At 39.3% G+C, this 20,384-nt stretch overlaps 1 protein-coding gene and 1 long non-coding RNA gene across 4 annotated transcripts in view; one reads left to right on the plus strand and one right to left on the minus strand.

Moving 5' to 3' along the window:
* The first annotated feature begins 513 nt into the window (after positions 1-513).
* Positions 514-19,948, plus strand: LOC138757137 (uncharacterized). The gene is made up of 4 exons (XR_011353363.1): positions 514-723; positions 1,017-1,124; positions 18,156-18,314; positions 19,801-19,948. It is a non-coding gene; the product is annotated as an uncharacterized lncRNA (long non-coding RNA).
* The window catches only part of fech (ferrochelatase), a 57,023-nt gene continuing 43,108 nt past the window's right edge, over positions 6,470-20,384 (minus strand). For all 3 annotated transcript variants that reach the window (XM_069923980.1, XM_069923981.1, XM_069923979.1), the window contains 4 exons: positions 17,798-17,905; positions 12,860-13,024; positions 11,905-11,964; positions 6,470-7,686 (listed from right to left, as the gene is read on the minus strand). In XM_069923980.1, the coding sequence (XP_069780081.1) occupies positions 7,552-7,686; positions 11,905-11,964; positions 12,860-13,024; positions 17,798-17,905 (468 nt within the window). In that variant the 3' untranslated portion in view covers positions 6,470-7,551. The remainder of the gene's footprint in view (positions 7,687-11,904; positions 11,965-12,859; positions 13,025-17,797; positions 17,906-20,384) is intronic.

The raw sequence follows: 20,384 nt of genomic DNA on the forward strand, positions 1-20,384 counted from the left end.
GTCCCCCAACCGTCTAGATACAAGTCTTGACGCACGCTGCTGGGGTGAAAGGCCAAATTTCCCCACGAGCAGATTCTTGAGGGCTGTGTACTTTTTGGTCACTGGTGGCCGATGGATGATATCATCCACCCTCGCCACCATGTCCTGATTGAGGGCACCCACGACATGGTAAAAATTGGTGACAACAGCCATGATGTTGTGGAGGTGGAATTGTGCCTCCGCTTGGCCGAACCACATCCATGAGCGATGTGGCCAGAAAGGGGGAGGTTTGAGGGCTACTGCGTTAACCTCTGCCGTGTCCATCGTTGGTTGGGTCCAGAAGGTTGTCTGGGCCCATCAGGGTCACCAATGTGGCACTCTGAGAAGCTGAAGTAAATCACTGCCACCACACCGACAGTCGGTAATGACTGTTTTATTCAAATTCAGCGCACCCCTTTAATGGCAGTGTGAGCTCAGTCACTTGATGCATTGTGACATCATAATCGCTGCCCAGGATGTGCGTTGGAAGGGACACTGGAGTCAAGAAGAAGCCCCTGACGACACCATCTCCTAATGGCTGACCCGCCACATGGCGATACAAGCAGGGCCGGTTTGCCATTAGGCAATACAAGCAGGGCCAGTTTGCTATATAAAGGACACTGATCGACCTGCTGAGTTTCTCCAGCATTGGTGTTTTTACTCAACTACAATGCACAAAAATTCTTAGTTTTTGCAGCCAAACAGGTATGTGAGATACTGTCTCAACTAAATAGAAGGGAAAAAAAACACAATATGCCACAACAGAAAAGGTGTGGGGGTGGGGTAATAAACATGAAAGGATAAAGTTTGTTAGTGCAACAAAAAAATTACATTTCAACAGTCCACCTTTTAATTGTCTCTGAGTAGTTTAGGGTTAGGGTAGCATGGGGATGTTCAGGAGCCTGCTCTCTGGTTGGGGGGGGGGGGGGGGTTGGTGCGTGGGGGTGGAAAGCTGTTCCTAAATCTCAAGATGCTGGACACAAAGCTTTTGGCTGCAGGTACCAGTGAGAAGAGGTTATGAGCTGAGACAGGGATCCTTTATGATGTCACCTCAGAGATTTACCTGGAAAATTGTATTCTACAGCTTGAATGCCCATCTACAAAAGGTATTGGAGAGAATAAATTGTAATCCAATGAGTTTTACTTGTGCTTCAACAGATAAAAGACCACATATGGCTTCAATTCCTATAAACCATTTAGAATGATTAATAATTAGGCCTTTTAAATGTAACAATTGGAAATTTTAGTTCACTAAATGTTAAGCAAACTCTTGTGTCAGAGCATTGAACAGGTCCTTTGGACCAACATGTCCATGCCAACCAAGTTGATTTCCTGAGATAGTTCTATTTGCTTGCATTTGAATCATATCTTCCTTAGCCATTCCTATTCATACATCTTTCCAAAGGACCTTTAAATTATAGGTTCTTCTGGCAACTTGTTCCATATACAGTCTAATCTCTGAATGTCAAGGTTGCCCCTCTTAATTCTCCTTAAATCCATTTCCTCTAGTTCTACCCTTGGATTCACTTCATTTATGCCCCAATTTTGTAAAACTCCATAAAGGTTACCCTTCAGGGCTCTTACACTCAACCTAACCCATTTCTCTCTAAAGCCCCCCCCCCCCCCCACCCTCCCAAGTCCTCATAATATATTAGTGAATCTTCTCAGTATATCTTCCAACTTATTGGTATTCTTCCAGTTGCTGGGTGATCAGTATTCAATGTGGTCTCATGAGTATTTGGTACTGCTGTATCACAAGGCCCCAGCTTTTATACTCAATACCCCAGCCAATTAAGGCGAGCACACAAAATGCCTTATTTACCACCCTATCCACATGAGTCACATCTTTAAGGAAATATGCCCCTGTCTCTCTGTTGTACAATATGCTCCAGGACCCTACACTTGTTTTAAAGTGTAATACCTTACATTTGTCAGTTAAATTCTATTTGCTGCTCCTTAGGCCACTTTCCCAACTCATCTTGAATCTGTTGAAACTTAAATACCCTTCTTCACTGTCCACCAGTTCTGGTGACAAATTTATTTGTAGTAATGACATTACATATATTAACTATTTGGATGGAGAAGAGTGGATCAAGCACAAATCCCTGCAGCATACCTAGGCCACAGGCCTCCAATCAGAAAACCAACCCTCCAGAACGACCCTCTTACCTTTCACAAAGCCAGTTTTAAATTAATTTGGCCATCTCAACATGTGACCTTACCTTCCAGACAAATTTGACATCCAGACCTTGTTGAAGTACTTGCTAAAGTCGATATCTACAGCACCACCTTCAATCTTCTTGGTTACTTCTTCACACAAAAAAAAGTGTTAGTGGATTCTGTCCCTCAGAATTTCCTCAAACAACTTTCCCAATGCTTCTGTCAGGCCCACTGGCCTGTAGTTCTGTATCCCTCGATCCCCTTTTTAAATGTCACAGTATTAGCCATTCTCCAATCTTCTAGCAGGTCACGAGGCCAAAGATAATGCAAGCGTATCTGCAAGTGCCTCTGCAATATTGTCATAAAAACTTCAATCAGCTGTACATTCACACAAATTCTCTTGTCCTCATACACTTCTCTAATCATTTCACCTGTCGGGATAAACAAGGTTTTGGGCTGGACATAAATCTTGTAGACCTTGCCTGTATGTTCTCAATGTGTCAACATTATTTAGAGCCCATACTGCTTCCAGTACACTGGAGGTCTAACTGAAGTCTTATACTATGGGCAAATGAAGTGATTTTTAGTCAATGTTGTTTTAAAGTGATGGAGAACAATGTTTCATCAGGTTGTAGCTGTGCAATCAGATGGTAATAAAGTTGACTTGATCTATTCCAGCTGAGATTTCCTATAGTCATCTTGCCATGCAAGTCAAACTATCAAAGCTTTGTCACATGACCAAATATGTCAAGTTGACAGTTAAAACACTTTCAAAAATGATGCAATTGTGCTGCTCTATTGACATAGATATCTTTTATTATTGGGTTATATTCTTTCACCATAAACACACTGGACGGTAACAGCTTGCAACATCGTTTTTGGAACAGAAAAATTTGGTTGCCAAAAGAGGTTTCAGAAAACATTTATTACAATTTTAAAATTCTTCAGTCACTTAAAAACTACAGTTAACAGTGCCCACACCCCTTTAATTCCATGTTCAATTTTTAACTCCACATTTCATACCATAAAGAACATCAGACTTTAGGCTAAAATCAATGAGTCATGGGAAGACAATACAAGAGCTTTGATACATATTTCTATATTATTATTTCAAGATCAGAAAGCACAGACTTGAAAGATAATCATGGCTTGAGCCAATAAGAAAAACAAAAGAAACAATGTTAAGGCACAAGAATGACTGCAAAATGCATTTTGATTTTCTAATTCAAGTGAACAAACAACTGAACACAATTAAGCCGCAACGTGTTACACTTTACACTTTACTGAGCTTTAGTGAACAACTGCACAATGTACTGGTTCCCACACTTCCTCTTCCACCCATCCACCACATTATTCAAGTGTGTAATCGACTGTGAGAAACATGTTTAACTTTCTTATTCTCCTTGCTTTGATTCCGTGATGTGTAATAATACAACCCGCTGAGTTACTAAATGTGGACTTTGTGATTATTATGAACAATGGTATAGTTCCATGTTGTAAAGAATTGGTGGAAGTATGTGGAAGTAAGCAGGGGATTAGCTTATAGGAGAGAACTTTTTTTTTAAAAGGCTCAGAGCCACATGGACGCAAAATAAAGATTTGCTTTCCAGTAATTATTTGTTTACTTCTCAAATAATAGCAACATCAAGATTTACATGAAATGGGTTCAAATTCCTAAGATTTTTGCTCAGGCCTATCTGTTTTTCCAGGTCAAAACTCAAATGACTTGTTCACTTTAATCAATTCTAAGAATAATATGAAACAAGAATCAAATTGCATACTCTTATAAATGGAAAGGTCCCATTTCAATTCAGTGTTAGCTCAGCATGAAGGACTTTCTCCTAGTTTCTTTAAGCAATGTGTGGTTTGAATGATGTAAACACTCAAATAAAATACCTCATTCAGTGATTTAATGATGTGTAATTGTCTTAAAATTCATATTTCACTGAAATAGCAATGTCCACATAAGAAATGCCCTTGTATTACAGCAAAAAAATACATCATTCAGCATTCAACACAGAACAGAAATTCTGCCCAAAACTTATTTTCTAATTTTAAACAGAGAAGTTGACAACTGGCACTAAATACTGTTTAAACTCTGAGGAAAATTAGGGATTGCTTCCAGGAAGAACCTTCCCTTAAAGACATTATGGAAGAATTATACATGGTCCAAAAAAAAAAACCAACCTTCCTCTTCATGACCTAGATGGCTTTTGAAAGCATAAATTGATTCATTAATAGTAACAGGGAAAATTTCATGCAACTAATCAAAAGAAAGACACTAAAATATATAAAATAGGGAAATTACAGAGCACAATGCTGAGAATGGTGTAGTTGGCATGGATATAAAAACATGCAAACGTTGGAAAAGTCCCTCATTAATCTTACATAATTCACATTTGCTCAAATGAATGGAGTTTAAACAGTCATTTCGGCAAAAAATCTATAATACTAAACATTGAGATTTGCACATGCAGAGATTAGACTTAGAATTAACAATATCTAAACAAGAAGATGATAAACTAGTTAAAAAGGCTATTGAAGCAGTTTGGATATTTGTCTTCACAAGTAGAGACAGTGCAAACATTATACAAAATTTCTACCATCACTGATTAGGTTTCAGGCAGAATGTTGGATCCAATGATAGATAGCATAATGTATCAGAAGATTTTCCTAGCCTTGTAAAGATTTCAAAAATATTGTGAAATGATAGCTGGGATGAGGAATCTGATATATACCAGAGAAGATGGAAGTTTTGCCCTCAAAAGGACACAGAAGAAGAAGAATTCAAGATGCTAAAGGATTTTTGGCAGATCAAATTGGGAAAAACGGTTTGTAGAAGGGACCAGAAGGCAGATTTAAATTCATTGTTGGGATAAAATAAATGAAGACAAATGGGACACAATCTGTGAGTTATGATGAATTGACATCCATTGCTTGAAAGGAGGAACTGAGCCAAAATCACGAGGGGTTTGGTGAAATACTTAAAAATGGAAAATACACAAGATGCTCAAATTATAAGAGTGCAAAAGCAGGGGATGGAGGGAAAAAAAACTGAACAACTTCCAAAGAGGCAGCTAGTAGGCCAATGCAGAATGCTGATCCTTTATCCATGCAATTTATCTTAGATGATATTGAAGAGTTATTTGTTCAATAAATACAAAATCTATTCGCACGAGTCACAGGTCAGAAACAGCTTGCTACTCCAACCTACTTTTATAGGTTCTCATCAGCAATTAAGCAAAGCTGGTGGAGTTGCTGCAAAGACCTAATGTCGAGCACGGATGGGTAAAACATGCAACTCTGGCAGATCACTGCCAATCTAATAGCCATTTAAAACAAAATGTATACTTAAGTGACTAAAACAAAGCTTTGGATATAAAGGATAGAACCTTATTGTATATACAAACAACATATAATATCTACGGTATATTCATTAAATGCCATAGGTTTCATGGTTTGTTTCGTAGGCAACAAAAAATGAGGTAGGTCTATAATATGGAAGCATACTTCCTAATTCATATGTAACATCAGTCTCAGTATCAGCTTTCATCCAATATAAATGTTCCACTAATAATTGTTACTGTATCCTATAGCATACTGTTGCTCCCTTTACATCATCATATGAAGAATTTTTTGATGAACAATGTTTGGGTTTCACAAACTGAGGTACAAGACCATTTTAGCTCATTTTCAACCACAGAATATATAGTGTGCATGGCAATGCATATATATAGTATGAATAGATACTATGTTTCTAATCATGTTTTAACATGTAGTATATTACCTGTCCCCCGCTGTACTGGTGAGAAGAGATTATACTCCAAAGAAATCATTCACAATAAAGAAAAAAAAAATTTCTTGGAATGGGATTCGGATTCTCATAAATCATGAATTAATGCAATGGAGGATTTGGAAAAGAGGGAAGTGGAGGAGGGGAAAAAGGAAAATGATGAGCAATAAAGACCAGATGACCAAAGGTTGCCACAAAACACATGTCATGAATCTTAAAACAGATCTGTATTTGCAGTCTGCGGGCCCAATGGATAAGCTTTGTCATCTTTTTCTTGTTATTATCTCTTATGTTCCTTAAGACAAGGGCGATTACTCTCTTTACCCAATACAGGTACACAATCTTTTATCCGGAACTCTTGGGGGACAGTGTGTTCTGAATCTCAGATTTTGGAAACCCAGATTTAAGCCCACCTGAATTGTGCTGCCTTATCCACCCCACCCCCTTTCAATTGCACTGCCTGTCTCCCCACACCACCCCTGCCCGACTCACCCCCTCAACCGCCCGACTCGCGCTGCCGGTCTCACCCCCTTAACCGTCCGACTCGCGCTGCCGGTCTCCCGCCCGCCCGACTCGCGCTACTTGCCGTATTTTGGAGCTTTCCAGATTTTAGATGTCCGGATAAAGGATTGTGTACCTGTATTATACAAATAGATTTCTCAGTAGTTTGGCTTTGAAATTTAGGACATTACTTTCCACACTTTTCACATATCTGGTTAAATTTAATTTTATTTACCATGCAGAAGAAACAAATTCTGGCCACTTAAACCAGTGCTACCCAAGTACACCCAAATTAACCTACAGCCCTGTACATTTAAGGGTGGGAAGAAACCGGAGCACCTGGGGAAAACCCATGCAGAGATGGGAGAATGTACAAACTCCTTATAGACAGCGCTGGATTTGAACCCTGGTAGCTGGTGTTGAAATAGCATCAAACTAACTGCTGCGCTAATCGTGCCGACCCAAAGCTAATTTTGAACTATTTTACTTGCCATGCCCACCCTCAAATTTTCTTCACCCCCCCTTTAGACATAGACTCGGAATCTTTCAATTTAAATTTTTAATTTAAAATCTTGTGTTATTAAAAAAGTGTTTAGTTGTTGATAGTTATTTCTCTTTTATTTCGTTGGAACCCCAGTGTTTTTCAACTATCTCAATTGACTGGCCTTTGGTGTAAGCAAAACGAAAATTAATTTCAGGTTTGAAAAATTAAGCCTTTTCATCCAGAAACAAATGGGTGTACAAAAATTCTTTGCTAAAATATGAATATGCTTAAAGCTAATGCTTAATATATACATGGAAATAAACTTTTGAAAGTCATATTCAAGTCTTCTTCCTCCCTTTCTAGCAATCAAAAAGAACCATGGGCGGGGGTGGGGAGAATGTAAAGAGCTGATATAACTTCAGCATCTTTATCTACACACTGTGGCTTGTGAATAGTCCAACACCATCACATTGAATTTCAAACTTGGCACTGATGGTACTTCATGTATTCTCACAGCAAAAAAAAAATCAAATCAAAATTATGTTTGACCAAGTTTCTTCAAGAGCAGAATAATCCAGGGCTGCTGTATACCATTTCAAAGTTGCTGTTTGGCAAAAAATGCCTTCGTTTCTTGACACACTGGATTAACACAAAGTGGACAACGTAAACTCAACTGCTTGGAAGAAGTTTCAGCAGATTTTAGATGAGTATTTACCAAGTCTGCCAGAGCCTGTAAATAGGTAGTAAATAATTAGTATAAAAATTCAAACACATTTACCTTTTTCCTGGCTCTCTGACCCAACTTCTGGCTCTTGTAACTCTGTCTGGATCCCCTCACTCTCCCTTCCAATGTCAGGCTCCTGACACTCTGTTGGTAACATGCTGTCTACAGCCCTGCCCCTGGCTTCTACACCCTGCCAGTTTGTTCTCCTACTTCCCACGTCACTGCTCTCACAAAGGCCCACCCCACCCTCCATTGGCTCCACATCCCACCCTAGCACAGATTTTCCCTCTCACACCCTTCTTTCCCTGGAGCTCCCTTTTCGATCACCTTCCTTCCACTGTGATCCCATGCTTGGCTTCAACTTCTGGGTGTTCACCATCTCTCCCAATCTCTGCTATCCAATGCAGAGTGGTCGGTCTGTCATAGAGACCTCATGAGATGCTCATGCAGAGATGCAAACAAGAAGTTCTGGGTTTGTCAGGACATTAAGTTCTTCTTCTGTGGCCTCTATGCCTATTGCTTTGGCAAGGAGACTTTGCTGCCCCCCCCGCATAAATTGATACCCCCTCTTGCACCAGTCCTCTTTCTCTTGGGCACCCCCTTCAAGTCTTTTAGCCTTTCTTGATCTTCTCAGTTCTAATTGCCAAAGTGGCATTAACTGCCTCGATATCTCCACTCCCCTCGCCCACTCTAACCTCACTCCCTCTTAACACTCTTAACAACCTGATTCATATTTGTCGGAGTGCATACAACCCTGAGATTCTTTTTCCTGCAGGTGAGGCAGAATTGCCACTTATTGGCAGTGCAAAAAATAACTGACTCAAGACATACATGTAAACAAATAAAGAAATGTAAACAAACTGTGCAATGCAGTGAAAAAATAATCAATAAAGTGCAAAAGTGAAAGATCTTAAATGAGTCCCTAATTGAGTTTGTTGTTGAAGAGTTCAATGGTGTGAATCTTGTGGCACCTATAACTCTTTCCTGATGGTAGCAGCAAGAACAGAGCATGTGCTGTGTGGTGCAGATCCGATTAAAACAATGGTTTTCAAACTTTTGCTTTCCACCCACATCCCACCTTAAGCAATCCCTCACTAATCACAGAGCACCTATGGCAAAGGGATTACCTAAAGTGATATGTGAGTGGAAAGAAAGAGCTTGAGAACCACTGATGTTGCCACAAGCACAACAGTCCTCGTTCCAATCTGACACGGCTCCACATCCCAACTCTTCCTCTGATACATTGATGACTGCACTGGGGCTGCTTCCTAACCTTACCCCGCTCTAAAAATTCATTTGGACCATTTCTGACACTTTGCTCCCCTTTCTGAATCTCTCTGTTTTCATCTCAGGAGATAGCTACATCATGACATTATCAGCTACCTAGACTACACTTCCACCCACCCGGTCTCCTATAAGGATGCCATCCATTTCTCCCAGATTTTCTCCTCTCAAGCTAAGGCCCTCCATTCCAGGTCTTCAAAAATGTCTTTTTTCAGAGAATACGTCAATGGAGCCACCTCCTGCATTTCCTCAGTTTCTTGGCATTTCTCTCTCATATCCTACTCTCCCTCCAAACAGAATAGGGATAGTGTTCCTCTAGGCCTCAACTTTCATCCCGCCAGCCTCTGCATTCAGCACATTATCATTTCCATCATCTACAACTAGACCCCACCACGAATCACATCCACCCCTCCCCAACACTTCCTAGCTTTCGCAGGGATTACTCCCTTTGATTTCAAGATTCTTTTATTTTTGTAATAGAACAGAAGATGTAATAAACTCAAAATGTCATTTAAGTCTGCTATATGGCAGATAAAGTCACTTTTAATATTGCCTGGCACCCCTTAAAGTAAGAGAAGCAAAAGTCTCTTCAGAGTCACAGAATCTATGGATTCGCCTCCAGCATTTCCACAGCCTCTGCAGTCACAAAGACCACAGATCTATACTGTGGCAACCTGAGCTCCATATTCAAACCTCCAATATGATCAGGAAGACTTCAGCATCCAAGGCCCTTTGGGAGTCCTTCTTGCCCTCAGAACTCTCTCGAATCCGGTACCAATACCTGGTTTCCGTGAGCCACTCTACAGCAGCCCGCAGCCTATGTGGGTCCTTCGTCACTGAGCCTTTTGCTGATCTGCTGCATGGTCACCGTGCTATAGAATAGTCTCCTCTGCTTCTCATTCTCAACAGTGGGTGATCTCCCAGTTTCTGGTGCCCTGCTCCAGTCCATTACTCCCCCCCAAGCCTGCAAATCCTTGAGCCCACTGCCAGCACAAGCGCCGCCATCTTGGGCGCAATTTAAATTAAAACACCATCAGCTCTATCAATAGCCCATTTACAGCCTGTACAGAGCTGTTGGCATTAAGACCAGGTGGCTGGACTCTTCAGAGGAACCCTATGTCTCTGCTCTCCTGCGGTGGCAGTGCTACATTTATAGCAGCTCTGGCAGTACCGCCATTTTTTGGTTGTCCCTTGTCTACTCATCCCACCTCACTTTGAAAGTACTTTGACCCTCAGTACTTTTCCCTTCAATCTCAGGAAGTCCAACACTTACTTTTACACCTCCTCCCTCAACACCATCCAGGGATCTAAAGAGCACTTCCAAATGAGGCAAAAATTAACATGCACCTTCTCTAATCTTATCTACTGCATTTGGTACTCCTGATGTAGTCTCCTCTACATCGAGACGAGCAAATGCAGACCTGGGTCGATTTTGTGTACCTGGTCTGCTGAGTATTTGCAGTATTTTCTGTATTCATATTATATACAGGCGAACCTTGCATTACAGCTTTATGGGATATAAAAACCCATTCCTATGGAATTCACAAATGAAAAAAAGTAATAGAATAAAAATTTGCACTCATGGAATTTGTCAACTTCTTTTTTCAACTTGTAATTCTTGAAGCACTCACAGTTGGCATGGTTTGGTGCCATGGAAGATTACTTATGGACATTTTTTTGGGACCACAACCAAGCAGCCCCTCCCCCCTCCCTCACCATCCCCCTTAATTTGGGGGTCACTTGTATTGTATTAGCCATTTCAGCAGCCATTGAACTTGTGAAAAATAATTTACTGGCTAAATAATTAATCAACCTTTTTATTTTTCTTTCACCTCCTGACCAAAGTCTGCTAAAAGAGTAATATCTGCAGATCCTGCAAGTCTAAAAGTGCTCTGCAAGTGAGGCAGCATATGAGGAGAGAAACACTCAAAAGATGCTGATGCAAGGTGATAAATTCAAAATGCTTTCATTTACTCTCTCGACACAGATCCTGCCTGATCTGCAGTTTTTGTTTTGTTGACAATAGAGAATTCCTTCACAAAAACAGTGACAAAGTTTGCTGCAGGGTTTCTTTAATCTACAAGTCCATTTTTCACCTTAATCATGTACCACACTCTACCGAAAGAAAAATATTGTTCCAAGTTGCACACAATTCATTTTACTGGTCTGTTTCAATTTATAAAATTTCTTTTATCATATCCCAACAACAGCCGTTGTTCAATGAGAAAATCCAAAGCTGCTTTCGCAATGCTCAATTCTTTCCCAGTGGATGTTGATTTACAACATAATCTGTAAATTTACAAACTATAGTATTCTTACTGCGATGAATTTTAAATTTGTCACTCTCAACAAGTCTACCAAGCCAAATCCACTCTTCTCTGGTTCTGGCTGTGGATCATCTTTCTCAAAGATTTTTATGCACTCCCAAATGTCTTGAAAAGTGTGCCTTTATATTCTGACTTGTTTCCAAGGAGCCTTCAGAGGAACTGGCTGCTTGGTTTGTTTAATAATTGATACTGCTGGAAACCATAGATCCTTGTATTAAAAATATCTATCCAAGATCAATCTAAGACAGTATTCCTGCCCCCTCTAAACCCACAGCCTACAACAAAAATTCTATTGACAAAAAGTTTACCAGAACATCAAAGCACTATTATTATTGGTCATCCTTTGGTTGGAGGAAGATAATGTTGTGCAGTTCATCTGAGCAACACTAATGTAATCATTAATTCTCCAACGCAAAAAGCCAAACTTATAATTAGAATGAAACCTCTACAAAGCACCATCTATTTCAAACACCCTGCAAAAGGTGAAATCTGTGCCTTGGCTGACTACTTCAAGGTTTGAAATTAAGCTCTGTTATTTCACTGAACCATTCACATCAATCTCATCAGAGGAAAGAAACATCCTTCTTGTATTATTACCACAGAAATATTTTACCTTAATGAAAAGTTGATTTCCATTTAATGATTCGGCGCGCCTAATATTTTCCACTCCACACTGAAAAGTATTTCATACAAGAAAATAAATTAACAGATTAAAACATAGTGGCACAATTTGTGTAGCAGTTAGTGCAATACTATTACAGTACCAGTGACACGTGTTCGAATATGGTGCTGTCTGTAAGGCGTTTGTACATTCTACCCATGCCTCCGGTTTCCTCCCACCCTTCAAAATGAATGGGGGTTGTAGGTTAATTGGTGTATTTGGGGGGGTGGGGGGGTCGCGGCAGCAAAGGCTTGTGGGCCAGAAGGGCTGGTTACCATGCTGTATGTCTAAAAGTGTCAGTAAGAATGTGTTCATTGCCAGCTCTACATAACTTGGCATTTTAGCAAACAATGTGAGCCATTGTTCATCACACTATTTATCAGAGGTTTTATCCAGCTTGGGCTGATGAATGTTGGTTTTCAGATTTTCAATCAACTTAATGTGATTTTCAACCACCCAACATCTAGATGTTTCTATTGCGGCAATGGAATATGCACATTTTTAAATCATAGTTGATGTGAAAATTGCAGAAGTTTGCATTCATAGTTTGACATGTGATAAAGAACAGATATTCAATAAGATCACAGCTCATCTGAACATTGTCTCCACTCCACTTTGCATGGTCTCCAGTGATATGCAATTCCCTCACTGACAAGAAATTAATCTCAGTCTTAAAAAGATATGGTGATTCAGTTTCGCAGACCTTTAAGGTAGTGAATTTTAAGAAGATAGTTTCCCCCCCACCCCCAAACCCATAGCCTACAGCAAAAACTCTATTGACAAACAATTTAGCAATATGCCAAAGAACTATGACGATCATTAATTCTCTACCCCAAAAAGCCAAACATCTAATTATAATGTAACCTCAACAAAAGCACCATCTGTTGCAAACACCCTGCCAACTTACCTCATTGGCTAAAAGTTGTGCGTATTCTATATCAAGTTCATGGAGTGTTTCAATATGATCACTGGTAAAAGCTATAGGGACCAGCAGTAGGTTTTTCTTTCCTCTCTCACATAATCCTTTGATAGCGTCATCGGTTGAAGGACCAAGCCATGGCATAGGACCAACCTGTACAAAGTAATACTGTCCATTATGGCAAAATAGGTATCCTTTCATCTCCAAGAGCTGCAGTAATCAGTTTAAGTCATTGGTCATTTTCATTTATGACAAACTCAATGCCATTAAATATACAACAAAACAAAACTGATTTTAATAAATGCCAAACATTGGCAAATTTTGTATGATTATATCAATTCATAATACTTCTCAAACAAGCTCTTCTGCTTTATATTAAAACAACTTCTCACCATACAATTTAAACAGCTCATCTATCTTGCCTCAAACACTAATTAGCATCTAGTTCACTTGGTCAGCTAAAATTAAAGCAATACACAAACAGTTTGAATAAAACAGTTCCCAGAAGAAATCGGCCAGGAGATGGCAACAAGATTCTCAGCAGGTATGAATGCCAAATGGCTATCTGCAGCAAAGGTAAAATTCTCCAGTGGAATTATATGGTCAAAATAGTAGTTCATCCTGATACAGTCAAATGCATTCAATTTAATTCTGTACCAAGGTTTAATAATGCAACTATCTTTCATATTTTGAAATTACTCAGACAATTCTCTTAAATTAAGATAATAAAATGGAGCAGGAGGAAGCCACCTAGCCTGCTGAGCCTTCTCCATTACTCAATAAAATGATGTCTTGATCTGGCCATGGACTCAGCTCCACTTACCCTCCGCTGTGTCCTGTAACCCTTTATTTCCCCCAACGTTCCAAAATCTGCCTTAAATACATTTAATGAAGCAGTCTCTGCTGCTTTATTGGGCAGAGGGTTCCACAGATTCATTATTCTCAATGTAAAGCAGTTCCTCCTGATCTGTTTTAAATTTAATCCTCAGAATCTTGCTACTCCATCCCCTAGATCTGGAATCATCTGCCAGTGTAAACAACCTCTTTGTTTCTCTCTTATCTATTCCTCTTAATAATTTCATATGAACCTCCCTTGTCTTTATAAACTCCAGAGTATAGTCGCAGGCTATTAAATTTCTCCTCTGAGCTAACTCCTCATTTCTAGAATCAACCTGATGAACCCCGACTGTATTGCCTCTAAAGGCAGTATATATTCTTTCTCAAGTAAGGAGATCAGAATTGCACACAGTGCTCCAAGTAGGACTTCACCACTACCCTGGATAAATCCCCATGACTTGACAAAATATTTCCTCAGATCTTCAGAGGCTAGTACATAAATTGCAGGGGCTCTAGCACAGGTATTTAAATAGCCTTAGGCCCAGGTAAAATGCTGTAGGATTGGAGGAAACCCAAGGTTGTTTTATTGTTTAAGAAAGGCTATAATAATAATAATTCAGGAAATTATAGGCCAGTGACCCCAACATCAATAGTAAGCAAGTTATTGGAAGGTATTGAAGGTTACCAGGAAAGATGATGAAGAAAAGGCAATGGATGTTGTCTACATGGACTTTAATAAGGCCTTTGACAAAGTTCTCCATGGGAGGTTGGTAAAAAAGCTTCAGTCGTTCGGTATCCAGGATGAGGAGGCAAATTGAATTAATCATTGACTTTGTGGGAAAATCCAGAGTGGTAGTAAATGATTGCCTCTCTGACTGGTGGTCTGTGACTAATGGTGTGCCTGAGGGATTAGTGTTATCTGGATGATAACATGGTAAGTTGGATCAGCACATTTGCTGATAACGCCAAGGGGCACTTAAGAGACTCTAAGACAGGCACATGGATGGAAGAAAACTAGAGGGTTACAGGATAGGGAGGGTTTAGATTTTTTTTAAATAAAGGAATATATGGGTTGGCACATCATTGAGGGCTGAATGGCCTGTATTGTGCTATAGTGTTTTATGTTCTATTGGGGAGGTTTAGTGAACAATGGAGAAGGCTTTCAAAGATTGCAGTGGTATCTGAATCAGCAGGTAAAACTAACTACAAAATGGAAGATGTCATTAATGTGGAACAAGAGCAAGGTGTTGTACTTTGATAGGACAAACCAGGGTAGGACTTGTGTGGTAAACGATAGATCACAGTGATGAGTGCAGTAGAACAGGGGATTCTCTGAATATGGATGCATAATTTGAAAGTGATTTTGGCACAGTGGGCTCCAAAAATCCAAGTACTGATACAGATAGCAAAAGATCCCAGAATATTTTTGCTTAGTGATTTATATGGCACTGATTCTAAATTGAAGTTAGATAAATATCAACAAAAATTTTGGAGTGTAGCAATATCAGTGGCATGGAAATGTATGGTAATAACATGGAAGTCTGTGACAGAGTATATAGAAATATTTTTGGGAGATAAATTGGGAAAGGTTAGAGTAGGTTACATACAAACACTTTAAAATAGATCTTATTTGAAATACTGGAGACTTCATGTCCACAGTGACTTTACAGAAACTTTGAAGAATGCCTATGGAGACTTCACAAGTAGGTGTAATTGGACAGATGTTGTGGAATAAATGAACTATTGTATTTAAAGGAACAGAGGAGACATAGTGGCTTCTCACACCTTTTCGCAGGTGCTTTGAAGACTGCTCAGAGAGGTTCTTGTTTACCTAAAAGCAACAGATGAATGAGAAGGCTAGCTCCTATTGTTTTCTGGAGAAGGTCATGTGGTTTTGCAAGCAGAGAGAGTAAAACAGGCCGTCTCAGTGGTGTGTGTGTGTGTGAGAGAGAGAGAGAGAGAGAGAGAGAAGCAGCAGAAGTTGCTGGAACTGAAACAGAAGCTTCAGTGTGCAAGATGGCCTAGTCACAGACCTTGTGGTTCATGCAAGGAGAGGGCTGGCTGTCTAATATTTCATTTGGAATAAGGGAAACAGAACACATCTCTCTCTGAAAACCTAAAAAGAACCTTCCTGAGCGGTAAACATTAACCTTTCGAGCACCAAAGCCTGGTGAACTTTATACATGTTAAATTCTAAGCACAGTATAAGAATTGCCTGCAACCAGTGAACTTGGAGGATTGAGAAGTGAGATTGGACTGTGAACCAAATAACTTTTCTGAACTTATATGCACATTACACACATGTGCATTTAGAATTAGAAGAGTGTTAAGTAAGTTAATAATAGATAAGTTAAAGTTTGTTTCTATTTTCATGTTTAAAGATAATTAAAAGCAACTTTTGTTTAAATAACCATTTGTCTTGGTGAATATCTATTGCTGCTGAGTTTTCGGGTCCTTTGTGCTTGTAACAAGTCAGATAATTTTATAAAGGTTGGATAGATGGCATACTGAAATTCAAAATTGTATACCATTGGAAAAGATTACTTATAATTTAAGTAATCAACCTGAGAATTTTTATATGATTTAGAAACATCAGTAAGTGTCCATCCACATCATCCATAATACCCATTCCTCCCAATTAATATGTACAGGATAGAATAATATGTTAGGAATATATGTAAAGTGAATAATAAATAAATTCTGGTGTTTTCTCTTTTTTCTCTTTACTTTTTCTTTGGGGGAGGGGGAAGGGAGAAAGGGGAAATTTAAAAATTTATGTATCATTTTTATGATGTTGTACTGTTATATGAAGAATTGATGCAAATGAAAAATAAAATTTTCCAAAAATCGAAGTATTGAGTACATAGGAGTTGGGATGCTATGTTTAAGTACAAGGTATCCGTGAGGCCAAATTTGGAGTATTCAGGTCATCTAACTGAAAGATAACTATAAGATTGAAAGAGTGCTCAGAAAAAAAAATTACAAGTATACTGCAGGTACTCAAAGAGCTGAGATATAGGGAAAAGTTGAATACATTACAACTTTATTCCCTGGAGCATCAAAAAATAAGGGAGATTTGATCAAAATTATGATCAAATGAGGGGCATGGCAAACAGATTTTTTTCCACTGAAGTGCGAGACAAAAATGAGAGGACGCGAGTTAAGGTGAAATATTTAATGGAAACATTAAGGGGAGCTTCATCACTCAGTGGATGGTGAGTTTGGTTTGAACTGCCAGCGGAAGTGGTGGGTCCGGGTCTGATTTCAATATTTAAGAGATATTTAGATAGGTACATGGATGGAAAAAAGCAAGGAAGGCTATGATCCAGGTGCAGGTTGATGGACTAGGCAGAGAAATAGTTTGACATGGACTGGATGGGCCAAAGAACCTGTTTCTGTGCTGTAGAGATCTATGGTTCTATACAGTTACAGCAGAACCTCCTTGCTCATTAATTCAATCTCTTCTTGATTTTTCGTGCCACACCTGCAGATTACCATTTTGTGTTTCACGTACAAGCACTGCCAGGTTTCTCTGCACAACAGAATCCTGCAATGTCTTGCTATTTAAATCATCAATCAAACATTACACTTGGTTCTCTCCTCCAATTATTTGAGAATGTTTTGAACAATGGTTGGCCAACAAAACACCCACAACTTACGGATAGAATTTTTGACTTTAGTCTGATAGGCTAAGCTCTGAATTGAGACAATGAATTGAGAGCAATGAACAACTTTCATTTTCTTCCACAAAACACATGTAGAAGTACATGACTCCATTTACTGCCAGTTTTACACAAGTCTAGCTTTTTTTTAGCAAAGTAAATAATGACCCCCCCCCCACTACTTTTTCATAGAGGATTGGATTGAGAAATGACACATCTTTTCATCACAAACTCCACCTTACTTGTGCTCTTCCAGAATTTTCTTTTATTGTGAATTGGAGAACCTTCAATAAGAGACACCGTGTAGCACTTGGGAAGGTGCATGGAGTAAAGTTGTAAGTAAAGGTACAGGTCATGGGGTTGAATATTTTACATCAGTGAAATAACCTTAATGAAGAAAAATATTTAATATACAATTAGAAGTTACCTTAGACTGCCACACCAGCCTGTATGGATTACTGAAATTAAGTGTTTCCATAACTCTTTGGACAGTTGCTCCCACCTCCTGAGGATAGGGATCACCTCGATTCACTACCTAAAATAAAAATAACATATTTTTTTAAAAAGATACTTTGCTTTGTTAGATGGAATAATGAATTTATAGAATTTTGAATGTGGCACAGAAACTCATGGTAGGAATTTTGATATAAGTGATTATCAATCTTAAACTTGTTCTCTTCTTCATGGATCCTTCCTGCATTCCACAGTATAGGAATGGATTTGTTTGTAACCAAATAGGATGCAACATTTCAAGTACAAGGATAATCTTTCTTTATTCCTTGAAGCTGAAGAAGCTGAGGAGAAACTGATGGAAGCATTTACAGTAAAAGTTTTAGATTCCAAATGCCAGAAATTCAGACCGTCCGAGAATCCAAACCTCGAAAACTCTCGGCTTTTGCATGAGTAACCGGCACAGATGCACAGCGGTAACAAGCAACCACAAGGTAGTTGCAGAAATGCAAAGAAAAAAAAATATGTACTTTGTATTTTATATGAAAAAATCAATTTTAATAAAATATCAAAATGCACCCGTTTATTCTCCTTAAATTTGAATTTTAAAAGAGCTGACCGAGAATCCAGAAAAGCAGGATCAACCCAATCCTCTAGCAATCCAAATTTTAGGACTATTACTGTATTAGGATACATTTAAGATGAGGAGTAAAAGGTTTAAAGGGGATTGAGAAAAATATTTTTACCCAGAGAGTGGCTGCAATCTGAAATCCTTGATTATACCCCACTTCGTGAGGTGGGGGAGGCAGTTAAACCCAACTCATCCATGCTGGCCAAATTGCCTATTTAAGCTAGGCCCAATTGCTTGTCTTTTGTCTACATCTCAAAATCTTTTCTATCTGTGTACCTGTCCAATTATCTTTTAAATGTTGCTATTGCCCCTAACTCTACCACTTCTTACTAGCTTATTCCACACACCTATCACCTGCAGTTTGAACAACCTGGTCCTCAAAGCCTTTCTCCTCTTACCTTAAATCTAGCTACAGACTTGCTCCATCCTGTCCGCATCTACCCCACCTCTGCCCCTCATAATTTCACAAATCTCTATAGGGCATCCATGATTCTTCTTTACTCCACAGAAAACAGACCCAGCCTATCCAATTGCTCCCTTTAATTCAAGTCCATGCCACATAGTTGTGAGAATCTTTTCTACACCATATCCAGATTATTCACATCCCTGGTATGGTGACTTGAACTGCATGTGATATTCTAGGTGCAGGCTAGAATGTTCAGTGTTCAGTGCAAGTGTTACACGATGTTCCAACTCTTGTACTCAGTGCCACGGGAGAAGGCAAACATGCCATATTCCTTTCTCACCACCCTATCCACTGATGTTGGCACTTTCAGGAAACTAAATAATTGTAACCGCCAAGTCTCTCTGATTTACAACACTCCCAAAGCTCCTGCTATTCACTATGCATGTTCTACCTTGGTTTAACCCCCAAAAATGCATCACTTTGCACTTGTCAGAGTTTTAGTTTGAAAACCCTTCATAAGAAACAATAAGGTGACAAAACCAGCTTTTATGCTGCATAAAACTGTTACAATAAGATCCAACACTAGCTTGAGGATCAACACCTCATCTTCCTTCTGGGCCTATTGTAATCTCAGGACTCTAATTCTTCAACTTTAGGCAACTTAATTTCTCTGTCTGCATCAGTCATACATCTGTGCTATTCACTCAGCCTGACCTACCAGACACATGTTCCTGCTCTTCATTTCACAATTCCTGTAGTCATCCTGATGTTCTTATTCTCCAATCACTTGCATTCACCAACTAAAGTTGCTTACCCCCAATTTTATACTATCAAGACACCTTCCCCTTTCCACCAACTCTGCATTTTAACAAGCTTATTCTCTCCTTCCCCAGTTCTGACCAAAAACCTTTGACTTAACATGTTCACTCTGCTCTTCCCGTAGATTAGTCATTCCCAAAGTGGGCAGTGGAAAGATCCAAGGTGGCGGTCAGGAGGCAGAGAGGAAAAACAAGGCACTCCGAACCTTCAGTCTTGTTATTATTCACTCTGCTGCAAAGTTTAATAAGGAAGCCAATGCAGCAATTTTCTGGTGTTGCAGTCAGTTGCCGCAGCCAGACTCATGGTGGCATAAGTGAGCAAAATAAATGACACGGTCTTGCAAGAGTTGTTGCACTGGTGTCACTACCCCTGTCCCTCGCTCAGCACCACTGCCAACCCTCACCTCCCATTCAGCGCCGCCACCCCGCATTTCCCAGGTTCCGGGAAATATTAAAAGATTCTTCTGAAATTTCTACTCAGCTTCACAGAAATTCCTATGTCATTGATATTTTCTCATTTTAAAATCTTTGTGACAATGAGGGTGAATTATAACTCCAACAAAGCTGCTCACGACTGTTTCTTTCAATTGCAAATTAACATATTTACATCTCAACCCACTTTCATATTTTAAAAAGTACAATCCTCAATTAATTTATATTCAAAGGTCCTTTCAGATAATCCAATCATCTTTAAGTTTATAGTGTTTAA

Source organism: Narcine bancroftii, chromosome 3, assembly GCF_036971445.1.
Source record: "Narcine bancroftii isolate sNarBan1 chromosome 3, sNarBan1.hap1, whole genome shotgun sequence".
NCBI lineage: Eukaryota > Metazoa > Chordata > Chondrichthyes > Torpediniformes > Narcinidae > Narcine > Narcine bancroftii.